The sequence below is a fragment of the Chiloscyllium plagiosum genome, unplaced genomic scaffold (assembly GCF_037043375.1).
Source record: "Chiloscyllium plagiosum isolate Xiang-an unplaced genomic scaffold, Cpla_swu_hap1 HiC_scaffold_8, whole genome shotgun sequence".
In the NCBI taxonomy this organism is placed as follows: Eukaryota; Metazoa; Chordata; class Chondrichthyes; order Orectolobiformes; family Hemiscylliidae; genus Chiloscyllium; species Chiloscyllium plagiosum.
In genome coordinates this window covers 97533105-97556791 of record NW_028270146.1, presented here as the reverse complement: position 1 = coordinate 97556791, position 23687 = coordinate 97533105, and the positions used below count along the sequence as shown (strand labels likewise).

Below are 23687 nucleotides of genomic sequence, written 5' to 3'. Positions count from 1 at the left end.
CTTTCAGCGTAAGATAGTCCCTCCATTCTGGGAATTGACCTTGTGAACCTACGCTGCACTCCCTCAATAGCCAGAATGTCTTTCCTCAAATTTGGATACCAAAACTGCGCACAATATTCTAGGTGCGGTCTCACCAGGGCCCTGTACAGCTGCAGAAGGACCTCTTTGCTTCTGTACTCAATTCCTCTTGTTATGAAGGCCAGCATGCTATTAGCTTTTTTGCCTGCTGTACCTGCATGCTTGCTTTCATTGACTGATGTACAAGAACACGTAGATCTCGTTGTACTGCCCCTTTACCTAATTTGACTCCAGTTAGGTAGTAATCTGCCTTCCTGTTCTTGCCACCAAAGTGGATAACCACACATTTATCCACATTAAACTGCATCTGGCATGCATCCGTCCACTCACCTAGCCTGTCCAGGTCATCCTGTATTCTCCTAACATCCTCCTCACATTTCACCCTGCCACCAAGCTTTGTGTCATCAGCAAATTTGCCAATATTACTTTTAATATCTTTATCTGTATCACTAATGTACATTGTAAAAAGCTACAGTCCCAGCACTGATCCCTGCGGCACACCACTGGTCACCGCCTGCCATTCTGAAAGGGAGCCGTTTACTTTGTTTCCTGTCAGCCAACCAATTTTCAGTCCATATCAGTATTTTGCCCCTAATACCATGTGCCCTAATTTTGCTCACTAACGTATTATGTGGGACTTTATCAAAGGCTTTCTGAAAGTCCAGGTATACCACATCCACTGGATCTCCCTTGTCCTCCTTCAGAGTTACATCCTCAAAAAATTCCAGAAGATTAGTCAAGCATGATTTCCCCTTCATAAATCCATCTGCTGACTATGACCTATCCTGTTACTGCTATCCAGATGCTTCGTAATTTCGTCCTTTATAATTGACTCCAGCATTTTTCCCACCACTGAGGTCAGACTAACTGGTCTATAATTCTCTGTTTTCTCTCTCCCTCCTTTCTTAAAAAGTGGGACAACATTAGCCCCCCCCCCCCCCCCCTCCAATCCGCAGGAACCCGATCCTGAATCTATAGAACTTTGGAAAATGATCACCAATGCATCCACGATTTCTAGAGCCACCTCCTTCAGTACCCTGGGATGCAGACCATCAAGTCCTGGGGACTTATCAGCCTTCAGACCTAGCAGTCTCTCCAACACCATTTCCTGCCTAATATAAATTCCCTTCAGTTCAGGTCCTTCAGCCACTATTACATCTGGGAGATTGCTCATGTCTTCCCCAGTGAAGACAGATCTAAAGTACCAATTCAGCTCTTCTGGCATTTCTTTGTTCCCCGTAATAAATTCACCCGTTTCTGTCTTCAAGGGCCCAATTTTAGTCTTAACCATTTTTTTTCTTTTCACAAACCTAAAAAAGCCTTTAATATCCTAAACAACTACAACATGATGGCTCAACTATTATATTTGATGGTCTGACCAATGAAGGTAAGTATGCTAAGTTCCTCTTTACCTCCTTGACTATCTGTGATGCAACTTTCAAACAGCTATGTATCTGAACCCCTTGATCTCTCTCTGTTCGACAACACTCCCCAGAGCCCTACCATTAACTATATATAAGTCTTGCCCTTGTTCATCTTACTAAAATGTAACCCCTTGCACTTATCTAAATTAAACTTCATCTGCGACTCCTTGGCCCATGGTCCTAATTGATTGAGATCCCTTTGTAATCTTAGATAAACTACTTTTTACTGTCCACCGTACCACCAATTTTGGTGTCATATGCAAACTTATGGTTCCTATATTCTCATCCACACCGTTTACATAAATGACAAGCAACAAAGGATCAGTATGTGGAATCACTGTTGAACACTGCTAGTCACGGGCCTCCAGTCCAAGAAACAACCATTTACCACCACCCTCTGCCCTACCATCAAGTCAATCCTGTATCCAATTGGTAATGTCTCTCTGAGTCCCAGGTGACCTGAGTCTATTAACCAGTCTAGTTTGCAGAACCTTGTCAAAGACCTTACTAATGATACATTAATATGAGGAATAAAACATGAAACAAACACGGACAATGCTGCAGGAACTCGGCTGGTCGAGCAGCATCTGTGGGAAGAGAAATGGAGTCAATGTTTCTAGTCCAATGTGACTCTTCTTTAGAATAGGAAGAATTGGAAATGGGGTTCTTATATACTTTGTCCCTCCTCCACCTCTATCAAAGGGAACAGACGATGTAGAAGTTAATACAAAACACAAAGGAGTTGTTAACTAGTGAAAGGGGGGCGAAAAGATGTAAAGTGGGTACAAAGGTGCTAAAGGGAGAAAATGGGTCCTTTCTACTGAAAGCAAAGTAAAGAAGACACAAACAACTTATGTATAGCTAATGGTAGGGCCATGGGGAGTGTTGCTGAACGAAGAGACCTTGGAGTGCGGGTTCATAGTTCGTTGAAAGTGGAGTCGCAGGTAGACAGGATAGTGAAGGAAGTGTTTGATATACTTGCCTTTATTAGTTCAGTGTATTGAATATAGAAGTTGGGTGGTCATGTTGCAACTGTACAGGGCATCAGTTAGACCATCTTTGGAAAACTACATGCAATTCTCCCTCCTATAGGAAGGATGTTGTGAAACTTGAAAGGGTTCAGAAAAGATTCACAAGGATGTTGCCAGGGTTGGAGGGTTTGAACTATAGGGAGAGGCTGAACAGGCTGGGGCTGTTTTCCCTGGAGTGTCAGAGGCAGAGGCTTATCAAAGTTTATAAGATCATAAGGGTCATGGATGGGATAAATGGACAAGGGCTTTTCCCCCGGGTGGGGGAGTGCAAACTAGAGGGCATAAATTTGAGAGGGGAAAGATTTAAAGGCGACCCAAGGGGCAACTTCTCACGCAGCGGGTGGTGTGTGTATGGAATGAGTTGCCAGAGGAAGTGGTAAAGCCGGTACAATTAGAAGATTTAAAAGGCATCTGAATGGATATATGAATAGGAAAGATTTAGAGGAATATGCGCCAAATGTTGGCAAATGGGACTAGATTAATTTAGGATATCCAGTCGGCATGGACGAGTTGGGCCAAAGGGTTTGTTCCGTGCTGTACAGCTCTATGACTCTAAGATAAGGCTGTATGTTCGGGCAGGGTTGAGGGGAGTGGGGAAGAATGTAAGAAAAATGGAGAACACTCTTCACATGGTCAAACTCTAGGAATCTCTTGTAAAACATATTGCATTCATTATAATCAATATAGAGTATAGATTTTTCTGTAAAATACTCACTTTAAATGCTCATCCGTTTTGGTAACTGTATTCCTACAGTTTCCCAGCACTTGTTTTCACCAGCTACAATGGTCACCTTCATTTGCTTCAAGATGAAGGCTATAAATCTAACCCATCTGATCACTGTTGATTAGCATTCACCATCACGAGTTGAGCATTGCCATTTCCTCTGCCAAATTTTCCAATGCTGCACAATCGCTAAGTAGTGAGGAGAACTGAAGTCTCCTTTTTTTTTTGTTGAATATACCACTTCCATGAACCCAGATTTCAAGGCTCATATTTCAGTGCTAAAAGAGGAAAGCTTAAGTATCTGTCATCATCTCAAAGATAGATAGCAGCCATACATTGTGTTCCTTCTGGTATTTCGTATTTGTCTCTGTTTTCACCCTTCCACTTCAGGTGTACTCTATGTAATTCTTTGTCAGTAGAGAATGTCCATACAAACCCAGTTTTGAAATGCTGAAGAGAAATTCTGATTAATGGAGTTTGTGGGTGGGCTGAACGGCCTTTCCATTGATTTACAGTCTCAACACTGAATGGGAGAAAATGCAGATTACTCTTAATTCATGTTTACCAAATTTGACTTGTATTTTAATTCTAATTGAATTAATTGAACTGCAAAAAACTAACCTGCCTGTGCCCTTTTAAAATTACCTAATGTAATTCACTAGATAGGGGAGAAAGTGAGGTCTGCAGATGCTGGAGATCAAAGTTGAAACTTTATTGCTGGAACAGCACAGCAGGTCAGGCAGCATCCAGGGAACAGGAGATTCGACGTTTCGGGCACAGGCCCTTCTTCAGGAATGAAGAAGGGCCTGTGCCCGAAACGTCGAATCTCCTGTTCCCTGGATGATGCCTGACCTGCTGTGCTGTTCCAGCAATAAAGTTTCAATTCACTAGATAGTCCTATTCTAAAAAGATTATTAACAGCAGTAGATTGCAGTACTTCAACTGCCAAAGTTGAAATGTTCATATATTGTTTTCTGGAATCTTCCACTTGGTTTCAGTCAGATCGTCGCACTGTCTATTACACTGTCAACTTCAAAGTTATGTAAAACCTGAGTTTGAAAATAAAATACTCTGCAATTCTGGTGTGGTCATCAGAAGAGAGAAAGATACTAATCCTCTGAGCTGTCAAGCAGGATGCAGTAGGAAGGTGTATTTTCCTTGATATGTATCCTATGGCAGTTGAGAGACTCTTAGAAGGTTTACTCTGGCGTGGCTCAGTGATGAAAGGGCTAGAATGGAGGCTTAGTGTTGAAATTGGTTTGGGGATTATCAGAGGACTGAGGGAGAAGATCTTCATTGGTCACTGGATGTTACAACTCTGTTAAATGGAATAGATGGATGCATTGGAGGTTGTGAGTGACTGTGGATTGTTCCTTACAAATTCTGGGGAGACTGTATTATAAAGTGTCCATATGTTCAGCATGAGGTTTATCGTCACATTAAGACATTAGTCTGGGTTATTGTTTCCACACTTTAGAATATTTGATACCTACATGGTAAAGTTTAGTATATGTTGGTTTTAGTTTATTTCTTGCAGTAGAATTCTCAAAACTTGAGGATTGTAACGTAAAGGTTGTACATGCGTCATCACTTGTCAGTCAAGTGGACAAACACGAATACTGACAGGTTTTCAGTAATTTGCTTTTGAGCTAACTAGGAACAACCTAAGTGCACTCACATCATTCTCTTTAAGACCATAGTGGTCAGCTTCCCTTCGTTCTTTCCCTCCCCTGTTGCACTCCTGAATGTTGGATAACATTGCAATCTTCCTGTGTTGAGGTTTGGCATGAGACTGTTCCAAATGTATTCTGATGGTACTTTTGAAACCCTTGTGCTTGGATTTCGATTTGGTTGTTTTGTTTTCTCTCCAGCTGTGGTTGACTGATGGCAGATGATGCAGACAAATACAGAATTAAAAGCTGTCCAGTTTCTCTGGTTCACTTCATCGTTAGTATAAAACCGGCACACCTTGCTCTGTTCTCAAGTGAGGTATGCAGCAACCAGTCTGTGCCATCTGCTCCACAGCACACTGATCAGTTTCTCTGTGGTTCAAAACAAGCAAGGGTAATAAACAAATAGCACACAGAACGCTGTTGGATCGCTGTGATTTCCTTATTCAAAACCACAATTACAACCAGACTTCGCAGCTTCATTTCTTTTGAGTACAAATTTTAATTGGGAAAATCTGTGCTTACTCATGAAATAGGAATAATCATTATTAACCGTCTTATTGCCAGAAGCTTGAGCTTGTCGGAGATTGCTCAAATGTGATTCACAAATTGGCAGACAAGTCAAGTAGTTAAGTTTTTTTTTTAACTTGCATCTCTTCAGGTTGTTTGCTTTCAATGACCCACTTTATGACAGTCACTTTGAAGCCACAACATAATTCCGTGGATCCAAATGTGAAATGTGAAACCTTGAAATGACGATCATACAGCTGACAAGATGCTCTGTAGCTTTGATCTTGCGTTGCTGAGCTCTCTGTCCACAACTCCGCCTTGTCATCTTGCTCAACTTGCCTGCTGCATAGCAACATGGACTTTCAATGTTCAACTATACTATGTCATACAACAATACTAATTTTTTTGCATTTCTTTCCTTGTCTTCCAACAGGTTCAGATCATGTTGTGTACATGCAGTTTTCTCAAGTAGTCATTTATATGTTTGTGATTTGTCATCCGGTGATTTGCCACTGCAGCTGATCCTGCCCATGTTTCAGTAGGGGCTCCCTGATCACTGGTTGGGACATTTTCCAGACTGAGGCAAAATGTACTGTCCCTCCTTAGGCCCTGCTGTGTCTCTGTCTCTGGTAATGCACACATGTCCACACCCCCACGTCCTTGCTGTCTGAGTGAAGCTTGATTATTCATCATGCCAGTATGTGTGAACCTATATCATTGCATAGTTTGCTAATTCCAGGAGAGAAAGAAAATAATTTTAAGTGTGGAGAGGAGTGTACAAGGAATGACTTTTCCAAATTCAGTTTGGAAATTAATGTTACCCATAGATGCTCCTTACAATGATAATTTTTTTTTGTTTTTGCCTTTTGAATTTATAGATTAAGAAAGCATACAGACAGAAGGCTTTGAAATGTCACCCAGACAAGAACCCAGACAATCCCAAGGCAGGTGGGTCAATATGTTTCTTTCAGGGGTGACTCAAGTATTATTCATTTGGTTTGACATCTAAAGCTTCATTCAATTAACTTGGCTAGTAGACCACCAATAATTAGTCCTGATGACTTGCAGGGTATCATAGAATGTGACATAGCACACTCTGGAAGATGAAATTTGATTAAATTTGCGGTGCTATACACTGCTTGAGAAGGACAACGGCAAAAGGAGAAATGAAGATTTCTTCACGTTCAAGATCATTTAGAAATGAAGGAATCTGAACTTCTAGGAAGGGCTGAAGTGAAACTTCGAGGTTTGATATAAATAATATTGAGAATTAAGTTAAAAGAGATTTGAACGTGCAATTGAAAATAAGATGTTCTTGCAAAGAAGAAGAATTACCAAGTTGAATGCCCTCTTTTAAATAAACGAGTAGGACTTCTGAGAAGATTTATAGCTCAGATTGAGGTTATAGATGTAAGTTTGCTCGCTGAGCTGGAAGGTTCACTTTCTGATGTGTATATAAAAAGAACAGGTACCCAATGAACACAGTCTGCCGATTTCCCAGCAACAAACTCATACAAGCAGACAAAACATGTCCAGAAACCCTAGCCGCTCTCCCCTACAACAAAGACATCTCTGAAATGACTGCCAGACTATGCAGACCTCTTGGCATCATGGACCTCACAAACCCAATAACACTAAAACAGCAGCTAATGAACTTAAAAACCCTATAGAAACAACAAGCAAAACTAATGTCATTTACAAAATACCTAACAAACATTACACAGGACAAACCGGCAGAAAACTAGTTACCAGGATACATGAACATCAACTAGCCACAAAACAACATGACCCACGATCACTAGAATCCTTACATACAGATGAGGAAGGACACTACTTTGACTGGGACAACAGATCCCACTCTAGGACAAGCCCAACAGAGACATGCATGTGAATTCCTAGAAGCATGGCATTCCAACTGGATCCTATCACAAACACATTGACTTGGACCCCATCAACCAACTCAAACCCCCCCCCCCAGTAGTTGCATGAAACAGACCACACTATCATATTGTCAGAAGTTAGAAATTTATTTGAAATGAAATAGAAGCTTATAGAATAACTGTGGTGAGCAGAAAAGCAGAATACCAAGAATGCTGGAAATCAGAAGGAAAAGCCGAAAGTGCTCAAAAGAGTTTCAAAGAAGAGTCAATTTGGACTTGAAATGTTAAGTCTGTTTCTCCCTCCAACAGTTGCTGCCAAACCTGCTAAGTAACTGTCCACACCGGTGTTTAGAAGTACTCTCTAGCACTTGTTGGTTTCTGGTTTTGTTTGGAAGCTTAGTATTTTGTTCATGGATGTAAAGCTAGGTTAAAGGTCAACATTTGATATTGGAGAGTGTATAAAACTTTCCATCAAACTTGTTTTGAATTGATTATATGTGTCTGTGGCAAATAGAGTTGGGTGAGATTGCCAAAATTGCAAAAAAGCCCAAAATAAAACACAATGGCTCTTTATGCATGTAAATGATGATGCCACCTCTACCTCATCATCATCTCTTTCTACTGCCTGCTTGTCGTCAGCCAGCTTATCTGATGTGCGCTCCTGGATACAATTATCTCCAGTTAAACATTGGGAAGACTGAAGCTATTGTTTTGAGTCCCTACCGCACATTCCATCCTTCACCACCAATTACAATCCCCTTCCACTCCAATGTCTTAGACTGGATCAAATTTATGTAACTTTGACGTCCGAATTTACCCACAGCTCAATGGACTCCATATGCTAAACTTATGTCAACAGCTAAATCCACATCTATCTCATTCCATTTTTCATCCATGCTTTCAAATTTGTCGGCATCTTGTCTTTGCTTATTTCTATAATACATTCCACCAGTAAAATCCCTCATGATATCTGCATTCATCTCTGCTTTTGTATTCAAGTCCTCCCAAAATAAGTGTGAACACTGCATTTGCCTTCCTAACTACTGACTCAACCTGCAAGTTTACCTTGAGAATCCTGGAATAAAACTACTTATTCTTTGCACTTCAGACTTCTGAATTTTCTCCCCATTTAGAAAATAGTCCATGCCTCTATTCTTCCTACCAAAGTGCATGATCTCACACTTTCCCATGTTGTACTCCATCTACCACTTCATTGCCCACTCTCCTAACATGTTCAAATCCTTCTGCAGCCTCCCTGCCTCCTCAATATTACCTGTCCCTCTACCTGTCTTTGTATCGTCTGCAAACTTAGCCAGAATGCCCCCAGTTCTTTCATCTAGATCGTAATGTACAAAGTGAAATGTTTCGCTCCTAATACCGAGCCTTGTGAAAAACCACTTGTCACCGGCTGCCATCCTGAGAAGGACCCTTTTATCCCTACTCTCTGCTTTCTGTCAGACAGCCAATCGTCTATCCATGTTAGCATTTTGCCTGTAACACCATGCTTCCTTATCTTACTCAATAACCTCCTGTGCAGCACCTTGCCAAAGGCCCCCTTGGAATCTAAGTAGATGAATTCCATTGGCTTTCTTTGGTCTCAGCTACTCATTACTTCTTCAAAGATTTGTAGCAGTTTTGTCAGGCGTGGCCTCCCCTTGTGAAACCATGCCGACTTTGTCTTATTTTACCAGCATTGACCTCAAAACAAGAGATTACAATTACAACAATGTGTTACAAGAAAGGGAAGAGGAATAATCTTGGGAATTACAGACCAGTCAATCTTACGTCTGTGGTGGATAAAGTATTGGAGAGGATTCTGAGAGACCGGATTTATGATTATTTGGAAAAGCATAGTCTGATTAGTCAGCATGGCTTTGTGAGGGCAGGTCATGCCTCACAAGCCTTATTGAATTCTTTGAGGATGTGACAAAACGCATGATGAAGGTAGAGCAGCGAATGTGATGTTTATGGATCTTAGCAAGACATTTGATAAGGTTCCCCATGGTAGGCTCATTATGAAAGTAAGGAGGCATGGGATTGAGGGAAATTTGTCTGTCTGGATACAGAATTGGCTGGCCCATAGAAGACAGAGAGTGATAGTAGATGGAAAGTGGTGGAGCTCGGTGACCAGTGGTGTTCTGCAGGGATTTATTTTTGGACCTCTGCTCTTTGTGATTTTTATAAATGGCTTGGATGCAGAAGTGGAAAAGTGGGTTAGTAAGTTTGCTGATGACACAAAGGTTGGTGGAGGGCTTTTGTAGGTTAGAATGGGACATTGACAGGATGCAGAACTGGGCTGAGAAGTGGCAGTTGGTGTTCAACCTGGAAAAGAGTGAAGTGATTCACATTGGATGCACATTACAGGCTTAAAGGTAGGATTCTTGGCATTGTGGAGGATCAGCGGGATCTTGGGGTCCACGTCCATAGATCCCTCAAAGCTGCCACCCAAGATGATAGGGTTGATAAGAAGGTGTATGGTGTGTTGGCTTTCATTAGCAGAAAGATTGAGTTTAAGAGCTGTGAGGTTATGCTGCAGCTCTATGGAGACTTGGTTAGACCATACTTCAAATGTTGTGTTCCGTTCTGGTCGCCTCATTATAGGAAAGATGTGAATGCATTAGAGAGAGTAGAGAGGAGACTTACCAGGATTTTACCCGAACTGGAGGGCATGTCTTATGAAGAAAGGTTGAGGGAGCTAGAGCTTTTCTTATTGTAGCAAAGAGCTGTGAGCGGTGACTTGATAGAGATGTACAAGATGATGAGGCACAGGTAGAGTGGGTAGAGACTTTTTCCCAGGGCAAAAATATCTATCACAAGGGGGCATAAATTTAAGATGATTGAAGGAAGCTTGTAGGGAGATGTCAGAGGTTGGTTCTATGCACAGAGAGTGGTGGGTGCATGAAATGCTCTGCTAGTGGTGATGGTAGAGTCAGATACATTAGGGACATTTAACTGCCTCTTGGATAGACACATGGATGATCATAAAATGAAGGGTATGTAGCTTAGTTTGATCTTGCAGTAGGATAAACGTTCGGCAAAACATTGAGGGCCGAAGGGCCTGTACTGTTCTATGTTCTGAGTGCTACTCAGTCCATGCCAAATACACCTACTAATATCTGGGACAAGTTTTGAAATTGGGAAATTAGTCCCACAGATTGCCCTCTCCCATCTGCTGTTTGACAAGAGAGTGGCCATATCCATTGGCTCAAGTCAGACCTAGAACAAAGGATGACAGCTGTGGTCATTGGAGGACTATCATCTCAGTCCCAGCATACCAATGAATGAGCTTGTTATTTTTCACTAGAAGTGCTCTTACACAGACAACTGAAATTTCCCCCTGCACCCTCATCACCAAATCACCTATGGTATTTTTCCATCTATTAAGCACCATCAGTAATTTTCAAATTGATTAATTTGCATTCAGAGTCCATGAAGGGGAATGCAGACCATCAAAGATGAGGGAGAGAATGGAGGCAAGCTTGGCAGTGTACTGTCTGATGCCCAACCATCTTCAACTGTTTCTTCAATGATTTTAACTCTGCCGTTAGGTCAAATAGGAATGTTCACCATACTGATGATTGCACAATTTTAGTACCATTTGCAACTCCACTTCATGTCCATTGTTTAGCAAAATCTGGACAACATTCAGGCTTGAACTGAAAAGTGACAAGTAACATTGGTATCACACCAGTGACAAGAAATGACCATCTAACACAAGAATTTAACCATCCTCCCCTGAACTTTCAATAATATTCCTATTATTGAATCCCCACTTACAACATTTTGGGCATAGCATTGATCAGAGACTTAACTGGTCCAAAAACCTGAGCACAGTGATTATAAGTGAAGGTCTGAGTCTACGAATTCTGCAATGGGTAACTCACCAGATGCCTGTCTGCCATCTAGAGATGTACACCACAGAAACAGACCCTTCATTCCAACTCGTCCATGCTGACCAGATATCCCAACCTAATCTAGTACCATTGGCCAGCACTTGGCCCATATCCCTCCAAATCCTTCCTACTCATATACCCAACCAGATGCCTTTTAAATGTTGTAATTGTACCAGCCTCCACCACTTTCTCTGGCAGCTCATTCCATACACGCAACACCCTCTGTGTGAAAAAGTTGCCCTTAAGTCCCTTTTATATCTTTCCCTTCTCACCCTAAACCTATGCCCTCTAGTTCTAGACTCCCCGAGGAAAAGACCTTGTCTATTTATCCTATCCATGCCCCTCATGATTTTATAAACCTCTGAGGTCACCCCTCAGCCTTCACTCCAGGGAAAACAGCCCCAGCCTATTCAGCCTCTCCCTATAGCTCAAATCCTCCACCCCTGGCAACATCCTTATAAATCTTTTCTGAACCCTTTCAAGTTTCACAACATCCTTCCAGTCAGAAATGTGTTGAAATACTCCCCATTTGTCAAGATGGATGCAGCTGCAACAAGCAACTATGCAGGGCAAAGTAGCTTGCTTGATCAACACCTTGTCCACAACTTTAAACATTCACTCCCTCCACCACCAAGACACAGTGCAAGCACTGTATGTAATATATAAGATGCACTCATTGCAACAGTTCGAGGCTCCTTCAACAACTTTCCCATCCTGTGACTGCTACTACCCCAAAGGATGAGAGCAGCAAATGCATGGGAACATCATAGTGCAACTCTATAAAGCTTTACTTAGGTCACATTAGGAGTTTTGTGTGAAGTCTGGTCACCACACTATAAGAAAGATGTAGAGGCTCTGGAGAGGATGGCGAAGAGGTTGGCCAGGATGTTGCGTGGATTTAGAGTTATTAGCAAAAAGGAGAGGTTGGACAAACTTGAATTGTTTTCACGAGAGTGTCAGAGGCTGAGGGACAACCTGATGGAAGTATAGAAAATTATGGAAGCAAGCTTTTTACACAATGAATGGTAGTTGCCTGGAACACACTGCCAGGGGTGGTGGTATAAGCAGATAGAATAACAACTTCTAAGAGTCATTTAACAGACATATAAAGAGGCAGGAAATAGAGGGATAAGGACTATTTGCAGGTAGATGAGGTTAGTTTAGAATGCCACCATTGGGGCCGAAGGGTCTGTTCCAGTGCTGTACTGTTCTATGATCCTATCCAAACCACACACCATCCTGACTTGGAAATATATTGTGTTCTGTCATCGTCTCCTGTCATATCCTGGATCTCTGTACCTAACAGCACTGTGGGTATAAATGCATCAGATGAACATCGGTGATTCAATAAGGTGCTCACTGCCACCTTTTCAGGGGCAATTAGGGAAGTACAACAAATGCTGGCCTAGCCAGTGGCACACTCACTCTGTAAGAAGAAAAGAAAACTTTCACCCCACCTAGGATCAGCCACCTAGGTGGGGTGAACTCGGGAATATCCCTAATGAATGTCTCCTCAGCGCTACATTTTTCTTTTGCTCCTTACATCCTCCTTTGAGTAAAAGCAGAATGTATCAGGAAGGCTAATAAACCATTTTTGTCAGAGTCAAATTTATAATCTATTGAAAAATCAAAAGAGCTGCCCATGCTACAAATCAGATGCTGTAATTAAGTTTATAATCTGATGATATGGGCTGTTTTCATGCATTAAAGGTCCCATGTAATTGCAGATTGTCTTGTTCTCATTCCACCTCAGTTAAACGTTTTTGAGGGCATTTCTAAGAGTACTTGAGGGCAATCCTTGGTTTTCAGGAGCTCCCTTTTCAATCCAATTGACTCCTCCATTAGATTATGCAGCCTTCCAGCAGCCTTTATTTGTCGTTGATAAATGGGATTTCGATCTGTCTAAGAAGCAGAATTAGAAGAATTCATCAATACTCTCAATAATCTTCATAGCTGCATTAAACTTAAAGATACATTACACAAGGAAGCATCAATTTCCTAGACGCAATAGTATTTAAATCAATACAAGACAGTAGGTAATGTTAGCGACAAAGACCTTTCTTCAAAAAGAAACAATTCACACTTCTGGACACAAAAAGCATCATCTAAAACATGCTTTCTCTAAACTGCTGAGGTCATAGCTAAATAGATTATCTTTAATTAAGCTGCTCCAGCTGATGTAATTCATGCTATGTATGTTGCTTTGAGGTGTCATAACATGCAGCTACACATGTATATGAAATATAGCTACTGATTATTAAGCTATACATGTCATTACAAAAGCATTCTCAATGTTTTATTGAAAGCCAGCTTAAGAGACTCCATATTAATTTGCAAGCAGTTTGTTACTTTTTTTTCTGTTCTCAGTGAGCTGAGTAGTCTTTCATTGAAAAGTGTAAAACTATTCTCCCCATTTGCAGTTCCCTCTTCACACTTTGCAGTTCTGTCTCCCTGCTTTCGAAGCCACATTTGCAGCCCCTTATCCCCTTTGCACCTTGCTTTCCCTCCAGCTCCTGTACTTGGCCGCCAGCCTCATTCTCTGGATCTTGGCCTCAGCCCCAATCCTCCCTCAGTGGCCTCTCTCCTCAGTCCATTACCTCACTTTGCCATTTCCCTCAACAGTAACCACATCCCTCCCCCACCCCAGCTAACTTTATCCCATATCACTCTATCATACCACCAAAAACCTTTGTCATCTCCAACTTTATTTGCTGCTGCCATTCACCTTGTTGCTTTAATCACAAGTTGCTTCTCTCCAGCATTTGCTTCTAACAGGCTCAGTGGAAGATCACAGCTCGAATACTGTGTGAAGCTGTGGTCTCCTTGTTTAAGGAAGCGTATAAATGTATTGGAGACATTTCAGAGGAGGCATACTAGATTTCAGCCAGGAATAAGTGGGTTATCTTGTGAGGTTAAATTGGACAGGTTGGGTTTTGTTTTCACTTGAGTTTTAGAAGAGTGAGAGGTAGCTTTATTTAAGTATAAGATTCTGAATGATCTTGACAAAGAGGATATGGAAAAGACATTTCATCTTGTGTTTCAGTCCAGAATGCATTACTTTAAAGTTAAGAGTCACACTTTTTCAGGTCAGAAGAGTTTTTTTTTTCTCTCTCTCTCAACTTTGGCACTCTCTGCCTCAGAAGGTGGGGGGATCGGCACGGTGGCTCAGTGGTGAGCACAGCGCCGGGCACCCGGGTTCGATTCCAGCCTTGGGCGACTGTCTAGAATTTGCATGTTCTTCCCGTGTCAGTGTGGATTTCCTCCGGATGCTCAGGTTTCCTCCCACAGTCCAAAAACGTGCAGGTTAGGTGAATTGGCCATGCTAAATTGGCCCATAGTGTTCAGGGATGTGTAGGTGCATTAGTTAGGGATAAATGTAGAGTAATAGGGTAGGGGAATGGTTCTGGATGGGTTACTCTTCAGAGGGTCGGTATGGACTTGTTGGGCCAAATGGCCTATTTCCATACTGTAGGGATTCTTTGAAGGCAGTGGAGGCGAGGTCACTGAATATTTTGAAGACAGACCTGGATAAATTCTTGTTAGACAGGTGAATCAGAGGTTATTAGGATGGATGAGAATATGGCATCCATGCTTTTAGTGAGCGTTAATGAGTCTGTTGAGGAACTGCTGAACATGGGAGATAATAACTTGAGGTATCTAAGTGAGTCAATTTTGGATGAAGAAAAAATATTTGATACAGTAACAACTTTTATTACATCTTTTCAATATTTCACAGCTTCTAGTTCTTGTATATTATTCAGAAGGATGGCAAATCTGCTAATTTTTTTTGGTTCTTAATTAAGCAGTTCTGGGAAGGCCAGAATTATTGTTCATGCCCATTTTTGCTTTGAGAAGGTTGTGGTTGAAATCGGAGATTCTGAAGGCAGTGGGCGACAGGGCAAGAGTATTGAGAAAACTACTAATATAGATGGCCGAATGTTCTCAGAACCTGCATCACAGGGTTTTAAAAAAAAGTGGCTGCTGAGAGAGTAGCTGCATTGGTTGTATTCCTTGGGTTCTGCAGAGAATCCATCGGATTGGAAAGTAGCAAATGTAGGTCCACTTTTCAAAAAGGAAGGAGACAAAAAAGCTAGTTAGCTTATCATCTTTCGTAAGGGGAATGTTGGAATCTATTATTAAGGAAAATAGATCAGGCGCTTAGAAAATCTTAAAGCATTCGGCAGAGTCAACATGATTTTGTGAAAGCAAAACAGGGTTTGACTAATTTATTAGCTTTTTTCAGGACGTAACAAGCAACATGAATAAAGAGTGATTTTCAAAAGACATTTGGTAAGGTTCAACTTCAAAGATTACTGCACAAAATAAGAGCTCATGATAAAGGGAGTAATGTACATATAAAGAATTGTTTTGCCAACAAGAAGCAGGGATTAAGATAGGTAGGATGGTAGTTTGTAATGAGGACATAAGCAGTCTGCGAAGAGGCAATGTTGGCTTAAGTTGACTGGCAAAAATTTCACAGATGGAGTATAATGTGAGAAATTGTGAGCTTGTGCACTTCAGCAGGAAGAATTGAAAAGTATGCTATTTAAACGAATTGAGATTGCAGAACTTGTGTACTGAGGGATCTGGACTTACTGGTACAAGATACAGCAAGTGATTAGGAAGGCAAATTAAGTTATATTGTTTATTGCAAAGAGAATGGAATCTTAACGTAGGGGAATTTCACTGTAGTGTATAGGGTCTTCGTGAGGGCAGCCCACAAACTCACCAACACACTAAAACAGCAGCTAATGAACTTGAAAGACCCTATACAGACAACAAGCAAAATTAATATCATTTACAAAATATCTTGCAAGAACTGTAACAAACCCTACATTTGACAAACAGGCAGAAAACTAGCCATCAGGATACATGAACATCAACTAGCCACAAAAAGATATGACCCATTATCACTAGTATCTTTCCATACAGATGAGGAAGGACACCACTTCGACTGGACAACATATCCATCCTAGGACAAGCTAAACAGAGATACTTGCGAGAATTCTGAGAAGCATGGCATTCCAACTGGAGCTCTATCAACAAACTCATTGACTTGGGTCCTATTTACTACCCCCTGAGAAAAAGAACAGGAAATGACATAACCAACCCAAGGAAACCTAAACAGAAATAAAAAGCAGGCCATACCACCTGTGCTTCAACCGGAGGCTCACTGATGATGATACCCAGTATGGTGACGAAATGTCTGAAAACAAACCTTCCAGCTCAGCGAGCAAACCTGCATCCAGAAGATTAACTTTACTAATTCCTCATATGAAGGATTTTTTATATCCTGAGGTTTTTGATAAGATGCCACATCAAAGGTTATTGTGGAAAATAAAAGCTGGGTGCCCTATTGCATTAATCACAGAAGGTTCATATGCAGATACAGCAAGTCCTCAGGCAAACTAATGGAAAGTTGTTTTATTGTGAGGGGAATTGAATGGAAAAGTTGGGAGATTATAACTCCAGTGTTATAGGAGTTGAGAGCACACCTGGAGTACTGTGTAGAGTATAAGTCACTGTACTTACAGAAGGACATTAACAGATTGGCAACAGTTCAGAGAAGGTTTCCCAGACGAACACCTGGAATAGCAGATTGCTTTATCAGGAAAGGTTTGACAGGCTAGGCCTATCCTCTGGAATTTCGAAGAGTCAGATGTTTCTTAATTATAACAAGTACGATCCTGAGGGAAATTGATCAGGTGAGTGGAGAAAAGATGTTCCTTTGTGGGCAATCTAGAACAGGTTGACAGAATCCCATTCCTCAAAAGAGGATTCTTGCAGAATCTTCAAATGTTTTGAAGGCAGAGATAAATAGATTCTTGATTACCAATTGGATGAAAGACTATTGGGGATATGCAGGCATGTTGAGTTGAGGTTAAATTCAGATTAACCGTGATCGTATTCAGTGGTGGAGCAGGTTTGAAGGGCCACATGCCTACTGTTGTTCCTTGTTCTCATGTCCATATGTTTATTAGGAAAGACAGAAAAAGCAGGCCTGGAGTTAGAAGAACAGGGGTAATCTTCTTGAACCATTATAAATCCTAATGTGACTTGAATGCTGAGAGGATGATTTCCCTGGTGGGAGGAACTAGAGTTAGGGTGCATAGTTTGAAACAAGGAGAGTCCCATTTAAGATAAAGAGAAGGAGCAATTTCTTACTGTGAAAAGGTTGTTAGTATTTTCCTTTTCCTGTCATGGAGGCATAGCTAGTGAATATCTTTTGAGGCTGAGTCACATTCTTGACGGACAAGTGAGTTGAGGGTCATGGAGATGGACACAAAAGTAGAGTTGAGGCCACAGTCTCCGGTAAGATCTTATCAAATTAAACAGGCTTGAGGTGCCAGGTGATGTACTCATGTTCCTAACTCATATGTTCATACGTATGCTCAATATCAGTCATGTACAGATTTGATGGAGATGGCAGATTCTGTTCCTTGAACCAACTCTGGATTCCTAGCAACAATCCAACAGGTTTCAAGCTCATTTTCAGTTGTTAGGCCAGATACCAGATTTCTTTAATCTAGTTTCCCAAGCTAACATTGGTAGGATGTAATCGCAGAAAATGGGTTGCTAGTACAGAACCATAAGTCCTCGGGTTCTGGTTTATGTGCAGGAAAGACTCCTCATTTTATTCCGTAACATCTCGTTATGTTCCTTGAGTTTGACCCATCATTAAGTTTAATTATGGCTGATCGAAACTCCATTGACCTTCCTTTGCTTTGTATTCATTAACATGTTTAGCAAATTCAGTAGCCGCAGTTTTGAAAATTTAATCAATCCTACGTGCATTGCATTTTGTACTACAGTTAAGACTTGCTCCTCTTATGTTCATTCTTTATTTTTCTGAATTTTGTAGTGGAATTGTTCCATCAGTTATCCCAGGCGCTGGAAGTTCTGACAGATGCAGCTGCAAAGGTAAGATTCTTAATTGCATATTCCTCACGTTATTGGAACACCTTCCTGACCTGATAACTTTCTGCAGTAACAATGCTGCTTCTGTAGTACTTCACTTTGCGATCAGACATTTTCTCTGATAGACTGAATCTATCTTCAGTGACCATCACTTTTCTCCAGCTGTAACTAGATATTTTTTGAGCAGTTGTGGTAGGTTATTGTGGTTAAGGGAACTATCTTTTTGTTTCAAGTTGATAATTGATACTAAGGAGCTTTCCTAATTTAATTATCCCAAAACACTCCTAAGCCATAGACAACATAGGATCGATGTGTTGCAAAGCTCCAAATATGTTGTCCCATCAAACCTTCCCTGTGTAAATGTTCAATGAACTCTCAATGCTGCCCCTTTAGCCATTAAGAAATCAGGTCAGCTTTCGATAGATATAGTAAAAGTCCCTCTATAGCCAGAAATTTCAAACCAATATCTCTTTGATATCGGGTAAACTGCTTACTACCCAGGAGAGTATTGGCACAGCACCAATGTGATGTGTTCCCATTTGACACGTTGACCATCCAGTGACCTTTGAGTAAGCTTCCAATTTACAGTCTTTCCTCATATTCTTGTTGAATAGATGTTGAGGCAGATGGTTTCAATTTAGCATCCTGTAAATTGAGTGTTTGTTCTTAATTCTTCATGCTGCATTTTTCAAACATTATATTGCATCTTTCAAGGCTGTATGTACCACAATTGATGAATAAAATGGGCTATAATTTACACCAGACGTTGGTTACAAGAATAATATTTACGGTTGTTTGCCAGTTCTTTCCTAGTGGAGAAGCAACAAACTTTAAAAAATGTTTTCAGCAGATATTTTGTTGCAAATTGGCATCAATATAAAGCCTGCACTAATTTCCTCTTAACAGCTGCTCTCATTTTGTTTTCATTGATGTTTCTTCCCAAAACAGAAAGTACATCTTCACACAGAATGCCCAATTATCATTTATTGTGAGACTGAGTGCCAACTCCTGATTTAAGGAAAATGAGTCCTGTCATATGGGATTCAGATGTAGAATTGAAATTGGTTTAGAGAACCTGTTCCTTTGCTGGGGTGTTAACCATTGTAGATTTTTATACTTCTGACTATTCGGTGAATAAATATGCGATGTGGTGTGGTGCTCATCTGTACAAACCAGAAGATCCCAAGTTTGATATCATCTTTGAACTAAGCTGAAACAAAACCAGAAATTGCTGGAGAAAGTCAGCAGATCTGGCAGCATCTGTGGAGAGAAAAGCAGGAGTTAACGGTTCAAGTCCCATCAGACTGTTCTTCAGAACTGAAGTACTTGTCAGTACTGCTTTGCGTAATCTGGCAAGTTTGCCAATGATCACTCTGTCCATGCTCAAAAATATGAATAACACCAGGTTGAGGTGCTGTGTTCAAGTTGGTATCTGTGGAGCTGTACCCCATCACCTACAGATGGAAAGAGACAAAAAGAAGCTATATTTATGCTTTAACCCAACTAAACAGAGTTTAGTTTATCTCACTTTGTTAAAGCCTATTCCATTGTTACATTATTGCATATTATGTAATTGATTTTGCTTTCCCATTCTGAAACTGAACTGGAGTTCCAAACCAAACCATCTGGCTTTCAGCACAGCTATGTGATATGCCCTGAACATCAATATCGGGTTTGGTGCACACATCTTCTGATCCTGAAGGGTTGCCTTTTCCAACTGTAAACAATTGCTGCCATGCTGTCCATTCCCCAAGGTCTAACACCACAACAGGAGTTGCCACTTTCTCGCCTTTCTCCTAAACACCTTAATCGTCAACAGATTTGCTTTCTCACAGGACAGCCTGCAGTCACTGTCTTTGTTCTGTTTTTTTGCTGCTGCTGATTTATCTTCTTTCCAGTCTCAATATTGAGCACTGGATGTATTCAAACCAGCCATAACAAACCCTGTGTACTGAATGCAAAACTATTGGTGTAGGTTTCTCAACTTAAATCTTATTTCTGATGGCATTCTGCTATCATTTTTTTGTGCAGTGCGAAAGCAGAACTGAAGCCAAGACCATGAGCATTACTTTCCCTGCTTTGTTCTTCTAATTCTTTAGAAGGGCAAATGAGGTGGAGACCCATGTTTGGCACTACCTCCACTGGTTTTTGGGACCCATGTAAAATTAGATCAAAGATGCTGGAAGTGTACCATTGAATCGTGGGGTGCCAGCAAAGGAGAATACTTCAGATGTAATTTATATAAATGATTTGGATGAGAATATAGCAGGCACAGTTAGTAAGTTTGCAGACAACACCAAAATTAGTGGCATAGTAGACAGTGAAGAAGGTTAGAGTTGAAAAATGTGGTGCTGAAGAAGGTTATCTAAGATTACCAAGGGATCTTGATCAAATGAGTGAATAGTCTGAAAAATGGCAAATGGAGTTAAATCTGGATAAAGGTGCAATAAACAGGGGTAGGGCTGATAACTGGAGTTCCAAACCAAACCATCTGGCTTTCAGCACAGCCATGTGATATGCCCTGAACATCAATATCGGGTTTGGTGCACACATGTTCTGATCCTGAAGGGTTGCCTTTTCCAACTGTAAACACTGTAAACTGGACTATAACCTGGTGTTGTGTGATTTTTGATTTTGTATGCCCCAGTCCTACACCAGCATCTCCAAATCAAGTCTAAGGTCACATCTCTTGTAGGTATCTGTGATGGGCAAATTAACTCTCTCAATTTTCTTCCACTTCAAGGCAGCCTATGATAAAATCAGAAAAGCGAAAAAGCAGGCAGCAGAGAGGAACCAGAAACTCGACAGCAAGAGAAAGAAAGTAAAGCTTGGTATGTACAATTGGAAAAAGCAGTGCAAGTAGATTGAGGTGACAGATTAAGCACCAAAGGCTTGAGCTGTCACAGCACTGGATAGTCCAGGGTGTGCTATCTTTCACCTGAATAAGACCATAAGATATAGGAGCACAGTTTAGGCCATTCAGTCCATCAAGTCTGCTCAGTCATGGCTGATATGTTTCTCAACCCCACTTTCCCACTTTCTCCCCCTAACCCTTGATCTCCTTGACACTCAAGAGCCTATCTATCTCAGTCTTAAATATACTTAATGACCTGGTCTCCACAGCCTTTTGTGGAAGTGAATTCTATAGATTCACCACTCTCTGGCTGAAGAAGTTTCTCCTTCTCTCCATTCTAAAATGTCTTCCTTTTACTGTAAGACTGTGTCCGCAGTACCTCGCCTCTCCTACCAACGGAAACATCTTCCCAACATCTACTCTGTCCAGGCCATCAGTCTTCTGTGTGTTGTATTTAGAGTCCCCCCTCATCCTTCTAAACTCCATCGAGTATAGATCCAGAATCCTGAAACATTCCTCATATGTTAAGCTTTTCATTCCTGGAACCATTCTCATGAACCTCCTCTGAACATGCTCCAGGGCCAGTACATCCTTCCTGAGATATGGGGCCCAAACTGCATACAATACGCCAAATGTGGTCTGACCAGAGCCTTATAAAGCCTCAGAACTACATCCCTGCTTTTATATTCGTCCTCTCAAAATAAGTGCCATATTGCATTTGCCTTCCTAACTACGGACTCAACCTGCAAGTTTACCTTGAGAGAATCCTGGAATAGGGCTCCCAAGTGTCTTTGCATTTCAGATTTCTGAATTTGCTCCCAATTTATAAAATAGTCTATTCTTCCTACCAAAGTGCATGACCTCGCACTTTGCCATATTGTACTCCATCTGCCACTGTTTGCCCACTCTCCTCACCTACTGAAATTGTTTTGCAGCCTCCCGCCACCTCAATGCTACCTATCCCCCTACCTATCTTTGTGTCATCTGCAAACTTAGTCAGAATATCCTCAGTTCCTTCATCTAGATTGTTAATGTATAAAGTGAAAAGTCTTGGGCCCAACTTAGAGTCTTGCGGAGCACCAGTTGTCACAGGCAACCATCCTGAGAAGGGCCCTGTATTCCCACTCTGCTCTCTGTCGGGCAGCCAATCATCTATCCATGCTAGCACCTTGCTTGTAACACCATGGACCCTTCTCTCACTCAGTAGCCTCCTGTGCGGCACCTTGTCAAAGGCCAACTTGAAGTTCAGGTAGACAACTTCCATTGGCTCTCCTTGGTCTAACCTGCTCGTTATTTCCTCAAAGAATTCTAACAAATCTGTCAGGCATGACCTCCCCTTGATGAAGCCATGTTGACGTTGAATAACATATCTCTATAACATCGAAATGCTTAATAATGCTTGAAGTTTTCCTGTGGTTGACATTGAAGCCCTTGACACAGCAGAGTAGAAGGGACACACCTTTGTCTTATCAGTTTTATTGACTATCCATTTCTGAAATTAGATGTACAAAGTGGGCAAGTATTCCCTTGAAACTCTCAATGATCTACCTCACAATCAGAATGACAAATATTCAACACTTTCACGAAGAATGATCATTGCTGTGTGATCAATGAATAGATGGTAAGATGCACCAAAGTTTGAAATATGTTGTATTTCGCAGAGAAAAAAAAATATGATGCTTCAAACAGAGCATCGAAACTCATAACAAATACTAAAGACTATTTTTAGTCCTATTCTCCTTTGCCCTATAGTCTTTTCTGGATGTGCTGTGACACCTGTAATGGCCTTCATTCACTGTCTGTCAGGGTACAAGATATTGATTGATATGAGCTGAAATTTGTATTGTTTCCTCTATATTTTTTTCATTCTCCAACCAAGGATTGCTTTTTGAATTGGGGGTTATTACCTTTAGGGTGATTTAAAGGGTTTGCTTCAATAGCAGCACATTGTTTTCCTCTTTGCAGACTGTTAATCACAGGAAAAATTGCAGGCAGCCACTCGCGTTCCATTCACCCCATTGTCAGTGACTTCTGTGGCCATCAATAAAATGTTATTGAATGACAATTTGAAACTGAAGGGGCTCCTATCAACTGCCCACAGTCTGATTATTATTGTGGGATAATCATAAAACATGTTGAAGCTAAACTGATCGTTAACCTGTACTGATATGATCTGAATTTGGTTACTCAATTCACTCATACTGGTTGACTTTGAATTCCAGCCGTGTTCCTATTAAGAGTTGCCAGACTCCGCCACACAGATTAAATGGTTGATCATTTTGGCACCCCTCTTTGTACTTACTTTCTGTGTGGCAAGCAATTTCACTGACTGCCACTTGGAGTTTTCTGATGCCAGGGCTAACACATTTGAGTCTAAAATAGACAAAAATTAGCCAAAATTTCCCCTGAGTATTGTTAGTTAGAACCCAGTGTGAAATACTTTTACATTCAGTGTGTCAATAAAAACCCTTGCTCCTTCAATTTTCGAGATAATCCTGTTCAAAGGTCACAGGACGCATGGACCATATTGCACCATAGAGGCAGGTGGCTTGAGTGGGGATATGTCCTAAGTTGGCCAATTCATCTCCATGAAATTGAATTTCACGTGTACACTTTATTCTCTCAAGTTGGGCCTTCTGCCTCTGGCGAAAGTTTGGAAGTGACTGTTCCTTGGTGAGTGCCTCATGCTCCTCTATGCCACCTCC

General features: G+C 41.1%; 1 protein-coding gene across 1 annotated transcript in view; it reads left to right on the top strand.

Moving 5' to 3' along the window:
- Positions 1 to 23687, top strand: part of dnajc17 (DnaJ (Hsp40) homolog, subfamily C, member 17) — a 164537-nt gene that overhangs the window by 37668 nt on the left and 103182 nt on the right. Inside the window, exons 2-4 of the mRNA XM_043698256.2 lie at positions 6316 to 6385; positions 18073 to 18131; positions 20872 to 20959. Of these exons, the coding sequence (XP_043554191.1) occupies positions 6316 to 6385; positions 18073 to 18131; positions 20872 to 20959 (217 nt within the window). The remainder of the gene's footprint in view (positions 1 to 6315; positions 6386 to 18072; positions 18132 to 20871; positions 20960 to 23687) is intronic.